This window comes from Pyrus communis, chromosome 12, assembly GCF_041283825.1.
Source record: "Pyrus communis isolate YQ-2024b chromosome 12, ASM4128382v1, whole genome shotgun sequence".
In the NCBI taxonomy this organism is placed as follows: domain Eukaryota; kingdom Viridiplantae; phylum Streptophyta; class Magnoliopsida; order Rosales; family Rosaceae; genus Pyrus; species Pyrus communis.
Window position 1 is genome coordinate 2,008,769 of NC_142576.1, and position 23,347 is coordinate 2,032,115.

General features: G+C 36.3%; 3 protein-coding genes across 4 annotated transcripts; 1 reads left to right on the top strand and 2 right to left on the bottom strand.

Annotated features, from left to right (window-relative positions):
• The first annotated feature begins 15,728 nt into the window (after positions 1-15,728).
• Positions 15,729-16,100, top strand: LOC137745452 (cysteine proteinase inhibitor 1). Its single transcript, XM_068485417.2, has one exon. It carries the CDS (start codon positions 15,729-15,731, stop codon positions 16,098-16,100), a length of 372 nt encoding a protein of 123 aa, XP_068341518.1.
• Positions 16,101-16,459: 359 nt separating this feature from the next.
• Positions 16,460-19,371, bottom strand: LOC137745791 (FRIGIDA-like protein 1). Its single transcript, XM_088681965.1, has 3 exons — positions 18,239-19,371; positions 17,605-17,780; positions 16,460-17,517 (listed from the first exon to the last, which is right to left on the bottom strand). Exons 1-3 carry the CDS (start codon positions 19,137-19,139, stop codon positions 16,576-16,578), a joined length of 2,019 nt encoding a protein of 672 aa, XP_088538091.1. The 5' UTR covers positions 19,140-19,371; the 3' UTR covers positions 16,460-16,575.
• A 400-nt stretch (positions 19,372-19,771) lies between these two features.
• LOC137744995 (superoxide dismutase [Cu-Zn] 1) lies at positions 19,772-22,706 on the bottom strand. Of its 2 annotated transcripts, none has more exons than XM_068484835.2 (8): positions 22,500-22,706; positions 21,667-21,756; positions 21,453-21,554; positions 21,244-21,339; positions 21,083-21,114; positions 20,892-20,967; positions 20,372-20,425; positions 19,772-19,988 (listed from the first exon to the last, which is right to left on the bottom strand). In XM_068484835.2, exons 2-8 carry the CDS (start codon positions 21,740-21,742, stop codon positions 19,966-19,968), a joined length of 459 nt encoding a protein of 152 aa, XP_068340936.1. In that variant the 5' UTR covers positions 21,743-21,756; positions 22,500-22,706; the 3' UTR covers positions 19,772-19,965. The 2 variants fall into 2 exon arrangements, with proteins under 2 accessions (XP_068340936.1, XP_068340938.1); XM_068484837.2 differs by having other exon boundaries at positions 21,667-21,795; positions 22,500-22,644.
• Between the last annotated feature and the right edge of the window lie 641 nt (positions 22,707-23,347).

Sequence of the window (23,347 nt, forward strand, 5' to 3'; positions counted from 1 at the left end):
AATTATATTTTATTAGCTCTAATAAAGTACTAAGTAGTCTATCACCATTAATTGACTGAAAACAGCTTTGGTACCCATGCAATGCATGCATGTACATAATATGGAAGGTCTAATAATTCATGCATGTTAAGAGAAACAAACTCAATTTCACTGACCTCGTGATAGAAAATGGAAAATTAGGGTTTGGTGAAAAATATCTTCATTGCATATGAAAACAACCATGAGGAACTCAAAGATCGACTAGGTCCAAGATATATTTTCTCTCGATCGATCGGTTCCATCTGGCTAGCCTCGACCTGCTAGAGAGTTCACTTGCGCAGTCAATCGAATCCCAACCACGAACAAGTTGAATAGGAAATCCTTGTCTTTCAAATTCAGAGATCTTTTTGGGCAATTTGATAAAGGGGCCAAATGATTTGAGTTTTCTTTTTCTATATAGTTTTATGGAGAAATGGGTTCAAGGATTGGGGTTTTTGTTTTCTCCAGTTCCATTTTATGGAGAATGGATTCAGTTTGAGTGTCCTCTTCCTTGGTTTCCATAATTCCTTTTCCTGTTTTTTTTTTCTTTTTAATTCCAGTTTCCAGTTTCGGAGATTGGGTTCAAGAATTTGGAATTTTTTCTTCTTTTCAAAGTCTAGTTATTCTCCAAATATGAAATTTAAAACCCCCAAAAACGAAACGCGGATTGAGCTCCGGTTGGAGCTGACTCAGTCTTCTCCTTCGTGAAGGCAAGCAGATTTCAGCCTCAGGAGAAATTTTTCATTATGACCGGAATACGGATGGTATACCACGTGTTTTTATATAAGCGGTAGAAAATTTTATTTTTTAAATTATTAATTTTTTAACACACATATCATACCATTTGCATAGTGACACATGATGTACCATCCGTGTTTCGGTCACATTAAAAAATCTTCTGTTCTCTAAGCCATTCTTTATCCTGTTGAAAGAAAAAAAGGAAAAAGGCATGTTAAATTCCAGCCGCACGATCTCATTAAAAGAGATCCAATGGCTAAGCGCATCATCCCCATTTTTTTGGTTAAAATGTGATCCCTCTCCTTAAAGTGTCTATATAAATGTGTGCGCGCGCATATTACTTGATGGTTTACTTGGGTCGACGTTCACATGGTGGCCGGTGGAAATTCCAGCCAGGCAAATTCTATATCTAGGTGAAAGGCTATAATGCATGCATGAATGCATGGGTCGATGAAAGTTACCACTACGTATATCAGTACATGCACGTACGTGACAACATTTGATTCAAGACCTTGTAGTTGTAGCTAGCAATCGAGAAGAATATCTATAATATTAATGTACATATGCTAGTGAAAGAAATGAATTCAATCATCATATGATCGAGTTCATTACTTGGATCCCATTTGCAATTGCAAATCACATGGCAAAACTTGATTGAATTAGAAACTTAATGAGAATATTGCATCTTAAATTAGTGGGTTGTTTTCACATGCAATGTAATGATGGAAATATTATGGGATCAAGCAATGAAACATTTTTTTTTTTTAAAGGACCAACTAGTGATCTCGTTAGGGCAATCCACATTTTTGGGGGTCGGAAAAACTCACAGAGACATATTAGCCTCCTTCTGATCACTGTCGTGTGAAACTTAATGAGAATAATGTTGCATCTTAAATTAAAGGCTAAAGTACAAAAAACTACCTCAACTATTGATGTCATGACACTTTCATACCTCATCTTTTAAAATTGACAATGTCATACCTCATCTTACGAATTTGTGCCAATATTATACCTTCCGTTAGTTTGGAGTTAATTTCTCAATTAAATGCTGACGTGACTTAATTCAGGGCCCACTTTCTATTAAAAAAATTAATAAAATATTATTAAAAACTAAAAAAAAAATATTTAATATTTTTTAAATATTAAAACAAAAGTTCAAAAAAAAAAAAAAAAAAAACCCTCACTTCGTCCCTCCTCCCCTCTCTCTTCTCCCCCATCTTCATCTTCTTGCTTAATCTTCAACCAAAAAATAAAAAATAAGAAAAAATAATTTGAAAACCCATCAACCCAAACTCAAGCCAGAAAGAAGAACCCTCTTTCTCTCGCTTCTCCCCCATCTTCATCTTCTTGCTTAATCTTCAACCAAAAAAAAATTGAAAACCCATCAACCCAAACGCAACCCAGAAAAAAGAACCCATTCTCTCTCTTCTCCCCCATCTTCATCTTCCTACTTAATCTTCAACCAAAAAAAAAAATAATAATAATAATAATAATTTGAAAACCCATCAACACCCCCCCCCAAAAAAAAAACCCCAAGAAGAAGAAGAAAGGAAAAAAAAAACGCAACCCAGAAAGAAGAACAGGAAGAAGAAGAAGAAGGAAAAGAGAAAAAAAAAAAAACAAACCAAACGCAGTTCGTCACCCCCCGCCCCAAAACAAACCGAACCCCTTGCAACCTAGAAAAAAGAAGGAAGAAAAAAAAAAAAAAAAAAAAAAAACCCAAACCAAACGCAGTTCCTCCCCCCCCAAAACCCAACCCCCTGCTAACCCCAAATCCACCATTCCCACCCCCCTGCAACCCCAAATCCACCATTCCCACCCCATCATGAAGGTTTCCTGATTCCAACTCAATGGGATCTAGGGTTTTTTTTTTTTGGGTTGCAGGTAGTGGGTGTGAGGGTGGGTGCGGGTTTAGGGAAGATGGGAGGGGGGTCAGGGAAAATCACGAGTTGGGGGGGAGGTAAATTGGTTTTTTTTTTTTTTTTTTTCTTTTTTTTTTTTCTGGGTTGCAGGAAGGGCGCTGGAAGGGGGAAGAAGATGAAGATGGGGGATAAGAGAGAGAAGGGCGGTGGGGAAAGGGGACGTGAGGCTTTTTTATTTTATTTTATATATTTTTACTTTTCTTTATTATTTTAATATTTAAAAATTATTAAATGATTTTTTAAAATTTTTAATAATATTTTATTAAATTTTTAATAGAAAATGGGTTTCGGATCAAGCCATGTCATCATTTAACTGAGAAATTTACTTCAAGCTAACGGAAGGTATAACAGTGGCACAAATTCGTAAGATGAGGTATGACATTGTCAATTTTAAAAGATGAGGTATGAAAATGTCGTGACATCAATAGTTAAGGTAGTTTTTTGTACTTTACCCTAAATTAAATGGGTTGTTTTCACATGGGATAGTGGAAATATTATGGGATTAAGCAATGAAACTTAATGAGAATAGTGCATCTTAATTTAATGAGTTTGTTTTCACATGGAATGCAATGGTGGAAATATTATGGGATTAAGCAATACCTTAATTGTTTAATCTGATGTAAGTATATACTACTAGATTAAGTAATTAATGCCAGCTTTAATTAATTAATTAATTAAGCATAGAAATTAGGCTCTCTTCTTTTACAATAAATTAGCATATGCCTACAAACTAATTAACACATATACACATGTAAATACTCCAAAAAGAAAGAGAATCGTAACAAAAGGCAATAGCTAAAAGAAAGGAATGAGTACTACATATGATTTTTTATTTGAGAGTTTTAACGAAAAATCTGCGGTACTGTTCACGTGCAACAATGGCAAAACTATGGACTAAAAAACGTAACGCTCTATATATGTACATACACCCTATATATATTATAATTAAGTAATGCCAAAATTAATATAACTTATGGACAGTGTGGTTTGGACGGTGTTTAGGGGTTTTAGTAATTTGATTATTGAAAGTGATTCTCTTCAGCTTGTTGGTGTCCTCTCGGACCCTTCCATCAATTTGTTGAGTATTGGGCATTTTGTGGAAGATGCCAAGGTATGACTCCCCTCAGTCATTGAAGAAGTATGTATCCATGTCCGCCACCAAGCCAACGGAGTTGCCCATCGTCTCGCTCGTTTCAGCCTAGTACTAGGGACCATTGCGAGTGGATCGACTGCCCTCCTCTTTTATTATTGACCTCCTCTTTGAGGATTGTTTGTCATTTTGAATCTGGGGTAGTCCTCTGCTTGGACGTGTAACTTTTTAACCTCAGGTTCCTGAGCTCTCTAAATGAAAATCATATTGTTTCTATCAAAAAAAGAAAAAAAAAATCATTAATCTTCTTAATTTACATTGTAATTTCAATGTGTGACACAACAAATACATCCGAAGTTGCATGATTATTTTTCTCTCATACATATATAGAATATATATTTCTTTTTTTCTTCCTTGCTAATGACATCTTGTATCATGTTAATTATCAGTCTCTTACATACAAATTAGCATGACTAGCAAGTAATTGACACATCACACACATGACTGACTGTGACTGCTACACTTGTAAATATTCCAAAATGAAAGATAATTATGCAGAAGGCAATGGCTTAAAAAAATGAATACTGCATGCGTCTGAAATGTTTTCACACTAATGGCAATTTTATGGATAAGAAAGTAATATAATGATGATAGTGGATTGTCAAATACACGTCAAAGTTGGTGGCTAATTCATGATAATCTACCATTTTGATGGCCAGAAAGACACATAAAAAATTGGGGTTTTTAGATTTTAGGGTTTCAATAAGATTGTTTTTATATTTTAACCTGAATGGTTTTAAAAATCTAATATAAGTCCCTATTTTTAAAACTTACCATATTTAAGTAATTATACCACATTTATTATTTATAAACTTACCATTTGAAATTCTTTACCCATCTATAATTATGTTTTTTTATTTTGTGCTCTAATCATATTAATAGATAAAAATTTATTCAAAATTCAAATTCTCATTATTAAAAAAAATTCAACAACAAAACAAAATCAATTTATACATAACATTCAGTACCTTATTTTATTCATAGCTAGAGAAGTATCGGTACATAACTTTAGGTACATTATATTACTCATAGGTACAGAAATATTGATTCGTAAGTTTCCGTAAGAATATATCGGTACATAACTTTTGGTAAGAATATATCGGTACATAACTTTTGGTACGAATGTATCGGTACAAATATATCGGTACAAATGTATTGGTACGTAACTATAGTATCTAAACATATGTACGTAATATGCATATACATATATATATGGAGAAATTCACGCACAATGAAAACTATATGATAATATATGAATTTTCTTATTAGAAATTGTTATTGGCACTCCGAAAATCTCATTTTGCACTCCAAATTATGTTTTTTATTTTGTGTTCTAATCATATTAATAGATAAAAATTCACTCGAAATTCTTGACCCATCCATAATTATGTTTTTTATTTTGTGCTCTAATCATATTAATAGATAAAAATTTATTCAAAATTCAAATTCTCATTATTAAAAAAATTCAACAACAAAACAAAATCAATTTATACATAACATTCGGTACCTTATTTTATTCATAGGTACATAACTTTAGGTACATTATATTACTCATAGGTATAGAAGTATCGATTCGTAAGTTTCGGTAAGAATATATTGGTACATAACTTTTGGTACGAATGTATCGGTACAAATATGTTGGTACAAATGTATCGGTATGTAACTATAGTATCTAAACATATATATGGAGAAAATCACGCACAATGAAAACTATATGATAATATATGACTTTTCTTATTGGAAATTGTTATTGGCACTCCAAAAATCTTATTTTGCATTCCAAACTTTCTATAATTAAAAAGAAAAATACACTTTTAGGGAGTGTAAAATAAGATTTTTGGAGTGCTAATAACAGTCTCCTTCTTATTATGGGAACTTAATAATAACTATCAATGATAAATAACATTTGTATTATTTATGGGAATCAATATATAACATACAAACAAGAAACTCAATAATTATTACAACCTATTTAATATTAAAAAAGGGACGTTTTGATATAGGCGCCTCGTTTTTAAATTTTTTAGACTAAACATACACTCCTTTTGAAAATTTGATCAAACATTTTCCTAAAATTTTGGTTGTTAATTTCAGTTTTTCACATAAGTTCAATTTTGTTATTAATATTAGCTTTTCACAACTTCTCCTAGGCATTTTGTTTTCTTTTTTTCTTTCTTTTCCTATTATCCCTATATTTATGCATTTATTATCCATCTCCATGCATTTTTTTATTGTTTGTTATAATTTTTACTTTTTTTTTTTTTGTGAATATAGTAGAATATTTATATAAAAAATTGTCAAAATTTATTATTTAGAAGACCCAACACATAATAAAGATTTGTTTAATTATATGGCTACGTCTAGTTACCTATAATATGAACACATTTAGTTTTATAGTGGATTTGATTTTTTGTATTTATCGGTACATTTGGAATGTAAATGTACCAACATGGTTATCTGATAGAGATATTTGGTTTTGTGGTACATTTGGGATTTTTTGTTCATTTGGTCTTTTGGTACAATAGGAATCTAAACGTACCAAAAGGGTTACCTGACAATGGACACATTTGGTTTTATGATACATTTGAAATTTTGGTACATTTGGTTTCTTTGTATATTTGAAATCTAAACGTATCAAAAAGATTACATAACAATGGGTACATTTGGTTTTATGGTACATTTGGTTTCTCGGTACATTTGAAATCTAAACGTATCAAAAGTCGATAGTTTTGTTCTCAAATGTACCATAAGTTTTAAGTATATTTTTTATATATCTATACAGGAAAAGAATATGTATTGAAGACTTTTTATTGAGACAATTTTAATAGAAAGAGTTTTTTTAAATGAGGAATTAGTTAATTAAAATTTTATTTTATTTTATTAAAAAATGTCATTTAATGCATAGAGGGGATTGACGAAATTAAATTCCTATATTATAGGCAATTAGTTGCTAAGCTACCTTATGCCTCTATATAAATGCATTTAAATTAATGACATGGAATTAAATAAATAGAAAATTATTGAGGTGGTAATTGATCAAAGCCCGTTAATCAAATCTTTAAAAGGGATGAATGTTTAATCTAACAACTATAAAAAAGATGTAGGACATTCTAATTTTCCCATTAAAAAATTACATTTAAATGCCAAGGATTAGAATTAGTTTTTAATCTTAGATAAGGTTTTATTCAAAAAATAATCTTAGACAAGGATTATAATAGAATTTTCTTTAAAAAATTCAACTTCTCCCACATAGATAATAATGGATTGTTAAATACACGTCAAATAATATTCTTTTACATAGTAATATCGATGTGTCCCACAAAAAAAATATCCAAAGATCCATGAATCTTTATATTATCGGTCATAACTAGCAAGCTATGAATACATAAACTCCAAAACCTTTAATGCTTTAATTTAAACGGAAAAATAGAGGATTGATCGATAGGGGTAGAACCATTCATGTGAACAAGCTATTTTGGATAATCCTTGCTTAGAATATCAAACCAATGACATATATTATATATAGTAATTTTATTGCGTGTACACAAAAGACGTACACATATATCAATCATTACTGATCAAAATTACCTATTAATAAAACTTTTTTTGCCAATTAAAAAGTAGTGAAAAGACCAAATCAAATTAACAAAAGGCTAAACTAATTACTACACAGTAACTTTTAACTGCTATAAATACCTGCAATACTAACACTTAATTAATCAGCACAATCTGCCAATTGAAATTTGTAACACCACCATGGCCATCAAAATTCTGTTTCTGATCCTCTTCATATTTGTTTTTGGCGCCCCGCAAGCCCAAGGTAAGGGCATAACCCTAACCCTGAAAAAAACTCCCTTTTCGTCCGAACACTACCACCCAAATGTCTGCATTAGCTAGCACTAGCAGCCACCCTTTGAGTGCCAGAAAGTCATTTTTCGGCGTATTTTTCGTCGAGCTCCTAGTCGGAACCCCACCGGTCAAATTGAACTTGGTGGTCGACACTGCGAGCAGTCCTATGTGGGTCCAGTCTGCCCCCTGCACGGACTGTTTTCCGGTATCCTCCGTCCATTTTGATCCCAACAGGTCCATGACTTTCCAATTCATGCCTTTCGACCACCCGATCTGTGTCCCTATCTGGCTCCATCCGTCCGAGAACTTCTGCTCGTACGGGAGTGAGTATGCCGCTAACCAGGTTACAATCGGCACCCTTGGTCTGGACACGTTGACGACCGTCACTACTTCATGTACTGCTGATCAACCAACTCAAATTCAGGGCGTTGCTTTTGGATGCTGTGTAATCAACCGTATTGATCTTCCTGGCGACGCGGGTCACCCCAACGAGATATCCGGAATATTAGGACTAGGGATAGACCATCCCTCCAGTTTCTTGCTCCAACTAAGTGTTGGAGAACAATTCAAAAATAAACAAAAATAACAGAAATAAACAGAACTTGAAATTCTAATATTTTATTTACCAAATATACTTGATGTGCAGAATGAAATTATACAATAAATACATAAACTAATATAAAAATATCAATGATACTAACTTGATCACAGAAGGTAGAGGCTAGCTTAAAAGCTATGTCATCGGTATGTAAGATAAGGATACAACTACCAAATTCTACAACCCGCACTGGATTATAGAACTCTAGCTAATTGCTTTGTGTGTTTACTCTGTGGAAATTACGAAAGATAAGGAGGAAGAAAAGATGATTCTCACTTGGATACTGTGATTGCAAATATATAGGTTGTTTCACACCCTTTCAAATACTTGTTCAGTGGATTTGAAAGCACACAACTCTTTCTCATAGCTGTGTCTTTTAATCAAAAAGTACAACTCTTTCTAATAGCTGTGTCTTTTAATTAAAAAACTTAATCCGAAAATTAAAATTAATGAATCTGATTAATTTTAAATCCCAAGGCCCTTGTCTTGATTAATTAATATTAATTGTATTTAGGCTATATTATATTCAAGCCTAATGTATTTGAAAGCACACAACTCTTTCTCATAGCTGTGTCTTTTAATAAAAAAAGTACAACTCTTTCTAATAGCTGTGTCTTTTAATTAAAAAACTTAATCCGAAAATTAAAATTAATGAATCTGATTAATTTTAAATCCCAAGGCCCTTGTCTTGATTAATTAATATTAATTGTATTTAGGCTATATTATATTCAAGCCTAATGTATTTGAAAGCACACAACTCTTTCTCATAGCTGTGTCTTTTAATAAAAAAAGTACAACTCTTTCTAATAGCTGTGTCTTTTAATTAAAAAACTTAATCCGAAAATTAAAATTAATGAATCTGATTAATTTTAAATCCCAAGGCCCTTGTCTTGATTAATTAATATTAATTGTATTTAGGCTATATTATATTCAAGCCTAATCCACACAACCATAAGGCTCAAGCCTTCAATCCATTTCCAAATGGTCCAAGTTCTAATTACTAAGAAAATGGAATAAACCTATATAAAGACTTGTGAAAAAATACTATTAACTAATGTGGGATAAGAGGGTCTCAAACTCCAACGAGTTCGATAACCCTTAAAAGATTCTCTTACTGCATCCCGTACAGGGTCGGAGCCGTGTCCTCATTACGCTTCGGTGAAGACGCACAACTTACGGGCTCGGACATTCAAACCACTCCGCTTCTGGAATCCTCCTCTGACTTCTACTACATAAACATGACGGGGATTAGTTTAAATGGATCCCGTCTCCCAACAGACCCCAGAATGTTTAAGGCGTGGGGCAATAGCGGGACACTAAACACTAACTTTGAAATACTAAACATAATTGCCATCATCTTTTATTAAGACCATGAAACGACTGGTTAGAAATCGGTCCCATACACTGAGTTTATACTCTTCTGGCGGGATAGTTATCGACTGATTTTTTGCCGCAATGACCAGTTCATAAAACGTGCCTGAAATAAACGCGCTTACCCCCCAAGTCACACTTTGAAACACTAACTTGTTTGTGCCTGTGACATTCTTGTTGTATTCTGAGACCCCCCACTCTGCGACGCTTATCACATATGGATCCTTGAGGTCTTTAATTTCCTTCCACGGGGCACTCACTTTCCTCGTTGCGGGCACCGCGGCAAGAAGAGTAAGCAGAGTAAGGAGTGCGAGGAAGCAATGAGGACGCATCGTAGTAGGTTTTCGGTTCTCAGTAAAGCAAATCGAAATGTACAGATCTTCTTTCTGGTGCTTATGGTTTTATATAGCAAAGCTATACATCGATCGAATGCTGCCCGATTCCATGTATCTTTTAAAAATTGGAAAGGATGGATTTTGGTTCTATTAAAATATGTACTTTCCAAATAAATAGAGCATCACGTAAATGTTTGCATTGAATTAAATTTTGGAGCATCGCGTAACGGTTTGCATTGAATTGGAGCATCGCAAACGGTCTGCATTGAATTTATGTCGCTTGGGTGTGTTAAAATATAGTGTGTCACTTAGTACTACGATCTAGTGGTATTCCTCTTCAATTGTAAGTAGGAAGTCTTAAGTTCGATTCTTGTCAAAGGCAAAGTTGAACCACATTATTATGACAAACCTATTATAAGGCTTAGCCACTCCTTCACTTCTTCTTTGTGTAGATACTATCGTTTGCTTAAAAAAAAAAAGACAATATATTAATATAGTTTGGAGTGCTGGTACGTTTACAATATCACCGTTCTTTTGTTACAAATACTATCGATTTTTTTTTTTTTTTTTGAGAAACAATATAACAATTTTATTCATCGTCATGGGGAATTACAATTAAGGAGGATATTTTGGATTATTTATGGAGCTCACCATTATTTTTTATTTTTTATTTTTTTTGGAGAACAAATGATATTATTTATACTAAAAGAGAGAGGATGAGCTTAAAATGAACTAACAATAATGTCCTCATCAAACCAACAACTTGAATAACTAGAAATTAAGGCCAACTGGGCCGCCGTATTGGCGGTCTTATGAACATGACAGTTTTGAAATCGCAAAATTAGTGAGACAAGCTTTAATATCTTCAATAATTAAATCGACGCCAGAGGAGCCCATATGCACACTGTCCAGTGCTTGAGTAACTTGCAGAGCATCAACTCCAGAAAAATCTGCTGCCAGTTCCGCTCCAAGGCTAGGAAAACTCCGTCACGAGCTGCTAGGACCTCAACAATTTTTGGGGAGGTGACATAGAGTTATTTTGCGAGCGAAACCTCCAGCGCTACCGGCTTCATCGTGAAATACAATCCCAATAACCCCAGTATTTGTCGTGGCGTTGAATGCTTCATCAACGTTAACTTTAAACCAACACGGAGGAGGAGGGCGCCATCATTTTTTTTGTTACAAGTACCAACTACCAAGTACCATAATTTTTTTTTTTCACCCACAATTCAACGTTTTTTTGTTTTTATAGATTTTTTCCCTTTGAAATATATCATGGATAGACTCATAGTCCTAGCAAAGCTATACATTGAATGCATTGCTTCCTGATTCTGTTCATCTTACAAATTGGAAAGGATTGATTTTGGTTTTATTAAAATCTTTACTTTTCCAAATAAAATTAAATTACCTGAATAATTAGAGCATCGTGTAATGTTTTGCATTGAATCTAGTCATTTTTTGCACATAAATTTTATTTGGACATGTATTGAGTATGGAGAAGTGACTTAAAGTCAATTTTAGTCATTTGGAAGCGTTAAAATACAATGTATTAATTTTTAAAATAATTACATTTAACTGCTCAAATTTTACATTTTAAAAATAATATTTTTTTTTGTATTTCTCCATATGTATTTTATGACACATGAAGCGTCCGCTTGAATACCGATCATTTGAAAAATGTCGCACCTTATCCATCTTGACAATTGTTACTTTCTATACCAGCCATTCTGTCCCGATTCAGTGCACAATATCCATGCTCATCTAATATATAAACAAGTATTTGACCCTATGTTGTACAATTCTCCATGCACCAATAGGAATTGTCTCGAGTCTTATTGCTTCTTGAACAGAACTCATTGTTTACAAAATGCATCCTCATTGTTTCTTCCTCGCACTCTTTGCTCTACTGGTTTCTCTGGTAACCGCCACTACAACAAACTACGTTCCCGGTACCTGGAAGCCTATAGACGGCATCGATTTAAACGCGACAGAGAACGGAGAGTGGGCCGTTTTCGAGTACAACAAGAATGCCACAAACAAGTTAGTTTTTGAAAAACTGATTTCATCTGAGACAACATTTGTATCAGGCACCTTATATTTGCTTGTTGTTGAGGCCAAGGACGAGTCTTTGCCTAATCGCACGGGAAATTACAGAGCTTCAGTACATGACAGGGATGGAGCCCCGCGGGAATTGATAGCCTTTTCTAAGATAGAGGCCGTAGAAAATAATATTTAGTGATCTCAAAATTGTTGAGTATGTCAGTTTGGATGCTTTACTTGTATCATCCTTTGTTAAAATAAAGAAATTGACACGTATAAATGAAGGATTTTCTGCGGTTTTGCTTTACTGGTATTTGGTTTACGAATCCTCCTCATCTAAACGAATCCCTCATCTAAATTACGGAGAATGAAGGATTTGAATTCGGATCACAGTGGTCTAAACGGGAAGGACCTATTCACCATAACAATCCACGTTCTCCTTTTTTGTTGACAAAAAGTTTTTTGGGGGGCGGGGGGGCGGGGCGGGAGGGGTGTTGGCGGTGGGTGGGAAGGCTACCTCATCCCAGGCTAAGGCCTACACCTCGTTGGCATCACTTGTGATTTTTCTTTTAGACGAAACCACTTTGCCAATGGTTGAGTTGAGTATGTCAATTTGGATGCTTTATTTTTTTTATAAGAATCTAATGACTATTTGTCTACACCCAACAAACATCCCAAAATTACCCCCATCAAAATCAAAATGGATAATTTTTTCATCTACTTAAAAGGGTAAAAGGCAATCAATGAAACCGTCCATAAACATAACAGATCAAAAGTTTCCAACACCGTCAGAAATCATTAGTTGTGAATATAAGTTACCAACAACTATAGGATTGAACTAAAGGTGATAAATGGCGGGGGTGCTGAGACGGCACTACATAGCCACTGCTGGAAGACACTGATCGGTCATTGTATTTAGGCGCTCTAAGCGGATCCCTATAGGCACAAGGGATGGAATTGTTCAGGCTTGCATTGCGCACCGGTGTAGGGCTTCCTGCTGATCCGAACTGTCCAGTTCTTCCATTTGCAGGTATACTTGTTTTGTATCCTGCGACTAATGGGCTCAGATCTGAAGTTACATGACCACTGCCCCAATTCTTTTTCGTTAACTTCAGCAACTTTGTACTGTTTGGTTCTATTTGTACATTAGTATCCTGCACTATCATATCATTAGGTATGCTCGTAACTCTGCACATGTTGCTTTCCCGACGTGCATGGTGGTGCTTATGACTTATGAGCTATACTCGAATTTGAACAGCAAACTTACTTTGTCTTTGCTTGATTCAGGTGCTACACAATTCTTTAAGATAGTGAAAATTGGAACTCTGGAATTGGGGGACTTTCTTGGTATTTCACTTTCTTTGTCCCATTTGTTTCTTTGGATTCTATTTGTGTTCTAACTATTTTAATCTCCTATTCTTTGCAATTGGTGCAATATTTGCTGGAACGGATTCTGTTTGCACGTTGCAGGTATGGCACATATCCATGTTGCATCTGAGTTTTCAAACAAATACATACGAATAGTTTTCAAGAGGGACACCTTTACTCTACAGTCTTGTGTTCGGGGAGGGTGTTGTTAACGATGAAACATCTGTGGTCCTTTTCAATGCTACTTCATAGCTTTGATCTCGCCCACCTTGATTCTGGCATTGCTTTGCACTTTCTGGGAAACTTCTTATATTTGTTTTTCGCAAGCACCGTGCTAGGAAGATTAAATTTGTAGGCAAAATTTGCAATCATAAATATATATACTTTTATGGTAATGATAGGAAGACTAAATTTGCAGACAAAATTTACAAAATAAATAATGTGTCATCAATAGGAATGAATACGTTCATCAACGCTTAAGTCATAATTCAACCATCGACTTCTATGTCATTTAATTTACAAAATTTTATCTATAAATTTACTTTCGCTAACATTGCCAATACTTTTAACACTTGAGCTACAAATTCTCACATTACGAATACAAAGCACAACAAAATATGGCCCAACTTTTATTCTGCACTCGAAACAGTCTCATACACGAAGTCTACACTCTTTTGGCGGGATAGTTAACGACTCATTTTTTGCCACAATGATCAGCCCATAAAACGTGCCTGAAATAAACGTGCTTTCCCCCCAAGTCACATTTTGAAACACTAACTTGTTTGTGCCTGTGACATTCTTGTTGTATTCTGAGACCCCCCAAGACCCCCCACTCTGCAATGCTTATCACATATGAATCCTTGAGGTCTTTAATTTCCTTCCGCGGGGGACTCACTTCACTCGTCGCGGCGACAGCGACAAGAGTAAGCAGAGTGAGGAGGGCGAGGAAGCAATGAGGACGTATCGTAGTAGGTTTTCGGTTCTTAGCAAAGCAAATCCAAATATACCGATGAAGGACAGTCTTACTGGTGCTGATGGTTTGATATAACAAAGCCATACATTGAATGCTGCTTAATTCCGTTTATCTTACAAACTGGAACGTTGGAGTTTGGTTTTTATTGAAATTTGTAACTTTCCAAATAAAATAATGTCACAGATAAGGGCGATGTATGTAAAAAGTAATCTTTTAATGTATCCAGAACACGAAGCGATACGTCATATGTTATTATATAAGTGAAAAGAAGTGTTTCTTTCAAATTTCTCTCCACTTCTGTAATGACATACGATATATGTGCCCATGTTCCGAGCACACTGCATGTTGAAAACTGAAATAGAAAACGAATGAAGTTATCCGAAAAATGTAAAAGCCTTGAGTGGTGAATGATTATTGGGATGAGTCGCGGACTAAGTCGCTCTTTTTAAGATGTTTCACGGTTCTGCCCAAAGTGTGCAAGCAGTTCACAAACACCACGTCGTTCCTAGGATAAAACAGCACACAACCTTCTTCTTTTGATAAAGTTCTTCCTTGCATAGTGGAAGAACCTTCGAACTCACACCCTCTCAATATGTTGCTTTTTAAATCAATATTTGTAAAACTTTTTTTTTCTCATCCTTTTTTTATTTATTTGCCATCTATATATATATATATATATATATATATAGACGTGGTGGGGTTTACGAACGGAAGAAATCAAGGGAGTTAATGGGGATTTATGGGGTGCAAAATTGTCTGCAATCAAATGCAAAACCGTAGGGAATCAAATGCAAAACTGTCTGCAATCAAAGGTTGATAACAATTTATGTTTTATATTTAATGTTTGTAATAAACCAAAATATAAATATATTTAAAATATTTAAATAAAAACATAACTGCTCCAACACTGCAAAATCTCTCGCATGTAAATTGAATGTGAGATGTCAAATATACAAAGTTCATATATATGACTAATTGCCTGAATAATTAGAGCCTCGTGTAACGGTTTGCATTGAATCTAGTCATTTTTTCACAATATTTTTATTTGGACACATATTGGGTATGGAAAGTGACTTAAAGCCAATTGAAGCCATTTGGAAACGTTAAAATACAGAGTATTAATTCTTTATCTCTTCACATATATTATAACACGTGAAGCATCTGCTTGAATACCGGTCACTTTGAAAAATTTCTCTTCGTTATTATTGCTTTCTATACTAGCCAGTCTGTCCCGATTCAGTGCACCATATCCATGCTTATCTAATATATAAACAAGTATTTGACCATATGTTGTATAATTATCCATGCACCAATAACAATTTTCCCAAGACTCATGGCTTCTTGAACAGAACTCATTGGTTACAAAATGCATCCTCATTGCTTCTTTCTCGCACTCTTTGCTCTGCTGGTTTCTCTGGCAACCGCTACTACAACAAACAACGTTCCCGGTAACTGGAGGTCTATAGACGGCATCAATTTAAACGCGACGGAGATCGGAGAGTGGGCCGTTTCCGAGTACAACAAGAATGCCACAAACAAATTAGTATTTGAAACAGTGATTTCGGCTCGGACTTCATTTTATGAATCAGGCACATTATATTTGCTTGTTGTTGCGGCCAAGGACGAGTCTTTGCCCAATCCCACTGGAAAGTACAAAACAGAAGTACTCGATAAGGATGGAGGGCCGCGGGAATTGATAGCCTTTTTCAAGATAGAGGCCGTAGAAACTAATATTTAGTGTTGTCAAAATTGTTAAGGGTATGTCAATTTGGCTGCTTTACTTGTACCACCCTTTGTTAAAATAAAGAAATTGGTGCTTATAAATGAAGGTTTTTTCTGTGGTTTTGCTTTACTTTAAATAACGGAGAAAGAAGGGTCTGAATTCGAAACAGAGTAGTCTAAACAGAAATATGAATTTGACTTCAGAACAATCCACCCATTACGATTTCTTTTTAAGACTATTCCACTTTAGCAATGGAACTTGAGCATGTCAATTTGGATGCTTTACTCTTTTATTTTTCTTTTTCTTTTTTATTTTATTTTATTTTATTTTATTTTTATTTGAAGAAGAAGAAGAATCTAAACACAATTTGTATCTACACCCAAGCAAAATGGATAATTTTATTATCTCCTTAAAAGGGTAAAAGGCAATCAACAACACCGTCAGAAATCACTGGTTGTGAATGTAAGTTACCAAGAACTATAGGATTGGACTAAAGGTGATAAATGGCTGGGGGGTGCTGAGATGGCGCGCCATAGCCACTGCTGGAACGCACTGCCCGGTCATTGTAGTTAGGCGCCCTAAGCGGATCCCTATAGGCATAAGGGATGGAACTGTTCGGGCTTGCAATGCGCACTGGTGTAGGGCTTCCTGCTGATCCTAACTGTCCAGTCCTTCCATTTGCAGCTATACTTGTTCTGTATCGTGCGACTAATGGGCTCAGATCTGAAGTTACATGACCACTGCCCCCAAGTTCTGAGTTAGTATGTACATGAGACGGACCTGTCAATCCATAGTCTCGAGCTGTTAAGTTCACGAGCTGGCCACGGGTACCAGGAGAGGAACCCACCAAATCATACGATCGAGCAGATAAGTTATTATTAGTATCAGGAGCGTAGTGTGCTGAATCATAGTACCGAGAAGGGTATTCTGCACCTTGACCGATGAATGAGCCTCCTTGCTCATGATGAGATGCTCGCAGTGGGTTCAAGGTGGAAATGGTGCCATAAGAAGTACTGGGCGGAGTGGTTGCTTGTCTGGGCATTCCAGCCGACGATAACAAGTATTCTGCACTTCGACTGTCATACAAGCTTACTTGGCGAATATAAGATGGTTGTATAGCGTGTACTGTGGCTGGTCCTCTGAAAGAAACAGTTTGAGCAGCTAAAGCTCGAGCTGTTCGAGGATGCTTATTTCTGTTCTGCTTATTTGGCTGACCTGGGGCAGTACGTTTCTTACCACTCAGGGCTTGCGGCTGAGCCTTAGGGCCAGGAGCTGTTAGAGTTGCTTTCCTCTCTTTTCTCTCCCTTCTGAGCTGCCTAATGCGTTTTCCAAGGATCTCGGGAGAATATTCTGGTTCAACGACAAGCTTGTAGTCCTCAACGCAACGTATTATGCCTCTTAGAGCAGCTATTTCTTTGTCTATGGCCTCATCCTGCAGGGGATTTAATGATAAACACTATATAAAAGTTCGTTCTGAGTCTAAGGACGGTTGATGAGGCAAAAGAAACACCACCGATACCTGTGCTTTAAGACAGTCTTGCCCCCTCTTGGAACTTGTCCTTGCATCTTTCGTGATGAACTTTAAATGTGCTTTAAGCAAGGGTACAGGGGGGAACTTGTCAAACTGTCCAAATGCATGACTGAATCTAACAGCGTCAAGCCGCTTATTCTCTGATACAAGCTTTTGGATGAAATCTGTGTCACAGAAAGAAAAAAAATTTAAGAGTTAACCGACTACAAAAAAAGGAGGTAGCAAAAATGAAAAACTAAAGATTTTCTATTTCAAGACAACATATCAGGAGAATTTCTAGCAGAAATTAATAGAAGACATCTAAAATAACAAGAGCATAACTTTCTTCCCATGATTTCTTCTAAAACCGTAAAGGCAACATCACAAGGTGACATTCGTTGTATCAACTATCAACAGATACTTACATAACTTTGTCCGTAAGGGTGCACTCAAACTAAGTAGATTTCCCTGAAACTATGTATGCTTTTGTTTAGAAAAATATCACACAATCTCCACCATACCGAACCCATAATTGAATTCATAGGAGTAAAACTATGAGTACTCAACACCGAAAGCAATCTATAAATTAAATGTCTAATAAAACGATAGGAACAACAATAAGGAAGGCTCTCCAAAAACTCACCAGAGGCTTTATCGGCGAAACCAAGAGACCTAAACAACTCCGGTGCAGAATTCCGATCTGCTATGCAACTAAAAAGCTTCAAAATCTCATCACTGTCAAACTCACCACCCAACCCAAAAGCATCCAGAAGCTGAAAAAAAGCCCAAACCTCCAAAGAGTTGGACATTTGAGTTATCACCTTTGCCTTCCAAGCCAATGCAAGCTTCATTGCCTCTCTGATGATATCGGGTTTAATCACTGGTTTCACATTCACCAGCCCTTGTAACAAAATCGCACAACTTTTCCTAGTAACAGTGACGTCAAGCTCCTTACCTCCCTTATTCGATTCTGATGGATAAAACCATTTCACTGCCTCGAGCACTAGCCTCCCAGCATCCACAGAAACCTTAAGTGCATCCGCAACACCGTCACGCACCGAACCCCGCTCTTTCAAATGCTCATTCACATACAACAGCAACGCCTTGCCGTCATTTATCGGGACACCATTGCAGGTCGACATTTCTGGCAAAGGCTCGTCGGTTTTGACTTGGGTTTCGACGGAATCGAATTGGGTTTTAAAGGACTGGAGGGTGGCGGTGACTTGGGATTCTTTCGAACTCAATTGGGCGTCACCGGAACCCAATTGGGGTTCTTCGGAATTGGGTTTAAAATTCAATTCGGGTTCTTTGGGTTGCGATTGCGGAGCCGGAGCGAGATGGGTCTCTTCCGATTGTTGTTTTTGCAGTTGGTCGAGCTTGGATTGGATGGAATTGTCGATGGAGTGGAAGTGCTCTTCGAGGTCCTGCCATTGGAGGGTAAAGTTGGCAACTTTGGAGGCGTGGGTCTTGAGGAGGTTGAAGGATTTGCGTAGCTCCGGCGTCATGTGAAGGTCACCGGAAATTTTGTCCACGGTGGTCGACATCGCTTGGCGAGATTATATACTAGAAACCGGAGAGCGGATTCGATTGTAATTTGCTAAACTAATTATGGAACCCTAGAAATTGAGGATTTTTGGATTTTGGGGCGGAGGTGGAGGAGGAGTGGCGTCAACCGAAACCAGTTAGGTAAGTTCGTTTCGCACGTGAGTTTGTGTTTTTGCTCTTAAGCAAATTTTGGCCCAGGGCTAATTGTTTAGGCCTAATCTGTATAAACTCAAATTTGACCCGTGTCCGTTTGTGATTTGCTTACGTAGGATGCACTTTTGTTTGTAAGCGCTTTTATGACTTGCAACCTTTTTTGTTGTGAAAAAAAAGGTTTTAGCTCTTTCAAAAGCAGTTTCATGCCCCAATCCATTTGTGATTTGCTTATGAGAGACACACTTATGCTCATAAAGGGTATTTACGAGTTTTTCTCATGACTCGCAATTGCTTTTGATTGTCATAAAGCGTTTTTAGCTTTTCCATGAGCAATTTTAGGCCTTGATCCATTTGAAATTTGCTTTTGTAAGACGTACAATGCTATTGGAACGCTTTTAGAATAAGCGTTTTATCACTTCCAGAAGCAGTTTCAGGCCTTGAAATAACGATCAGCGAATGAGAACGAAAGAAACACACATGATCAAACTCATAAGCACTTTATGCATCCAAGATTTCCAATCAATGAAGTTTGGACCGAATTTTAAACAGCAAACATTGTCAGCTAAACAAGACATGTTTTTTCTTATTCAAAAGAGTTCTAAATTTCTCTCAGGCTTATAGAAACTTAATACATTTAACTGAAACTCCATGTCTTTCGCTCAGTGCTCAAGTTCATCCTTGCAGACCGATAATACCTGCACAAAAGTAGACACACCGGAACATAATTAGAAGCATGTTGCCGGACACGAATCAATGTAACTACGCGACACAGAGATCTCCACAATAACAACATAAAAACTACGCAACCTAGGTAGATGTCTATAGACAAACACAAAAACAGGGGCCGTGTATATAAACCACAACTTGGTTTAAGTTTCCACCCTCATCTGGAATGGAGACGGAGACGGACCAAGATTTTGCAATAGTCATCTAATGTAATTTTAGGGAAGACATTCCGTTTTCTAGCGATGTTGAAAGCACCTTACTATGATCATCCAACAAGAATAATCCAAAATTATATGACAATCAATGTATAGCATAAACATTGGGTTTGATGAGATTAAGCAAATTAGCTTACCGCAAGCTACCCTGCCACCAGCATTTCCAGTGGATTTGCTGAGCTCATGCCCACCTGTGTACAAAAACACAAGTATTTGATTAGATCCGATATTGGATTCCAAGTGCATTCACTCTAAGTAGAGAAATAACATAGCCAGAAGTTTTTTCATGCTTAAACCTAGTTAGGAACTAAAATTTACAAGGAAATAGAAAATAACTCCGAGGAACAACAAACTGACAGTCACCCACTAGTCTGTAGCTCATTTGAAAGGATGAGGAGCACAAGATAAAGAAATGATGAAAACCAAAATACCGATCCCCAAATGATTTGCACCTATGTAGAAGCTATTGTATACCAATTGGAATCAGAAGCAGGCTAAAACTACCCGTAAGTACAATAGTGCTCACTGTAGAGTCACAGCCTGATGTGGAGTGGGGTGATCCACTGAAAGATGATAAGGTGCGCCCATCACACTGACTAGCTAATAAGTGCTATGGAACCACTTAAGAGAGAGGAGTGAGAGAACAATAAAGATTACCCTTGCCCAGGTCATCCGGGTCGCCATGGACAACAACTGCCCTACCAATGACAGAGTGTGGTCCGGTGAGAGGAATCTGCAAACAATAATGTAACCTTTATAAAAGATGAAATGAAACTCAAGAGCTGTCTGAATACGTAAGTTTTAATAATAGCACAAACAAATAATAATTGGGGAGGTCAATCACAAACCTGCTTGTCAATAATTGTGAAGGTTGCAGTTCCTGAAGCAAGGAGATAAGAAACACATTAAGCTGTCATTAGTCCGTATGTATCAAGTCGTGAAAACATAAAAGAGTGTTCCAGGAAATTACAAAACAGTAGAAAGAGCAAAAGAAGAAAAGGTTATCTACCATCATCCCCAACAGTGATATTTCCAAGGTCACCAGCATGACGATCCTCATCTTCAGGGGCACCATGCTCTTTTCCATTAGGATTGAAGTGTGGCCCTGCAAATTGATATTGGTCATTAGATACAACACAAAGACAATTTATGGATATAGAGTGGAGATTTACTCCTTCAGAACATAAAGGAGAACAATCACTGGTCAATGGCCCTTACCCGTTGACAAGCAACCGTTTGTTGTGTCTCCGAGAGCATGGACGTGGAAACCATGAAGTCCAGGCTTGAGGCCAGAGACACTTCCAGTCACAGTAGTTGGGCCTGCAATGAAATAAAACAATAATCAATTCAAGCGATTGTTTCCCCTTCTTCGGAAAACACATAAATGATAGCAAAAAAACCATCCCGAATAATCAATTATCATTTAACCTACCATCTCCCTCCTGGACGAAGTTGATGGTTCCTTTAACACCCTCGCTGGAGCCGAGAACAGCAACACCCTTCACCATGATTTCAACGTGATCTGAACAAAGTAACCATTAGATAATGACCAACGCAGGGCCTGAACAAAAGAACCGGAAAACAGCTCAAGTGAGTAAAGAAATTGACATGTTCAATTAATACTAAAAAAGTGACAATCTTCTGCTCCTAATGCGTTCGTTTTCAACTGGAATTAAATTAAGATGAGTAATGGGTTGCTCTTCTGACATGGATTTCTCCACCCAACACTCCACCTTCTGATACATACAGATATTGTACAGCCAATGGAACAGATGAAGCAAGAAATTGAACTTAAAACTACCATGTTCAATTTCCATATATTTTCATCAAGTTCCTCTGCAGGCCAGAATAATTTTGAATTTTTATCATAAAAAGATATAAACATACCAAATTATTTTTATCAAAATAGAGCAACCACTGAGAACTGATGTGATCTATGATTAAAGTAAAAAAAAAAAAATCTTAAAAATACTAAATTAAAGTAAATAATCAAGATTTTAAGCTGAGTCACACTAATCCAATTCACAATTAAAACTATAAAAATACACAAAATTAAAAAAAAATTAAAAACAGCTGCTAAATTATGAAGGATAATAAAGGCAGATCTTCAAGATCATCATTAAATTCAAGCTGTAATTACAACAATAACCATTTCAGATAAAAGAATCAAAACCCATATCACAAAATCTCACCTTTTGATTAAGAATTCAAAAAAAAAAAGCCGAGAAATTTAAGCTGCCAGATATCAAAGATTCAAGCTTTTACCTCAGGAAACCCCTTAGAGAGCAGAGAGAGAGAGAGAGAGAGAGAGAGAGCGGAGGAACACGACGGCGTTTGATAGATTGAACAATCTGAACCAGATGCCTTGTGCAAATGTGGGAGCTTTGACCTTCCCGTTGTTTTACAAGTGGTGTGCAACTGACAGCGGACAGTCTCACTCTCTCACACATATAGAGTGACGCATGCCGAGCCATTCTGTCACCACCTACCCGCTTTGGGGTAAGAGGGGGATTTCACAGTGCTGTACTGGGCTGGGCTGGGCTGGGCTTAGCCGGAGGAGCTTTTCCAGTGCACATGCTTATATACTCATGCTATGTGCACATCATTCTATTAGCCGTTTGATCAAATCTCAAACGGTTGACATTAAAGTTTTAACTTAGGTCCCAATCAGGTCTTTCGAACCCAGTAGCAAAGGCAGAGATTCATTCTGTATCTCATTATCTGGAGCACAAGGACATGTCAATCCAGACCATTCAAATTGAATCTGACGGTTCTCATCAACTTATTTCGCTGGTCCACCTCACACAAAATAAGCATTTCGGTTTCTTTTTCACACAAACTAAGAGCTCGTGTTTCTTAATCCTTAAACTCCAGACACTAAGGGTTGGAATTATGAGGGATTTAAAAAAAATTGAATGATGTGGCTTGTCCAACTCGTCTACCACCTAAGATGATAGAAATGTAGTATAAAATTATGGTAAGAATAACATTACTTGCAAGCATTATTTAAATTCAATAATATTTTCATTAGTAATTTAAACTTGAGTGCATGGATCTAACCAGCTTCACTTTAATTGTATAATTTTGTTTGTATGTGCTTGTGACTATTTTAG

Bases quoted from the DNA above. Each gene is read 5' to 3' on its own strand.
- LOC137744995 (XM_068484835.2), bottom strand. From the start codon at position 21,742: ATGGTGAAGGGTGTTGCTGTTCTCGGCTCCAGCGAGGGTGTTAAAGGA. The intron at 21,555-21,666 runs GTAGGTTAAATG...ATTTCATTGCAG, and splicing joins CTTCGTCCAGGAGGGAGATG to GCCCAACTACTGTGACTGGA. The intron at 19,989-20,371 runs GTAAGCTAATTT...ACTTTTGTGCAG, and splicing joins TGGTGGCAGGGTAGCTTGCG to GTATTATCGGTCTGCAAGGA.
- LOC137745791 (XM_088681965.1), bottom strand. From the start codon at position 19,139: ATGTCGACCACCGTGGACAAAATTTCCGGTGACCTTCACATGACGCCG. The intron at 17,781-18,238 runs GTGAGTTTTTGG...TCTGTGACACAG, and splicing joins TTTCGCCGATAAAGCCTCTG to ATTTCATCCAAAAGCTTGTA. The intron at 17,518-17,604 runs GTATCGGTGGTG...AATCCCCTGCAG, and splicing joins AAGACTGTCTTAAAGCACAG to GATGAGGCCATAGACAAAGA.
- LOC137745452 (XM_068485417.2), top strand. From the start codon at position 15,729: ATGCATCCTCATTGCTTCTTTCTCGCACTCTTTGCTCTGCTGGTTTCT.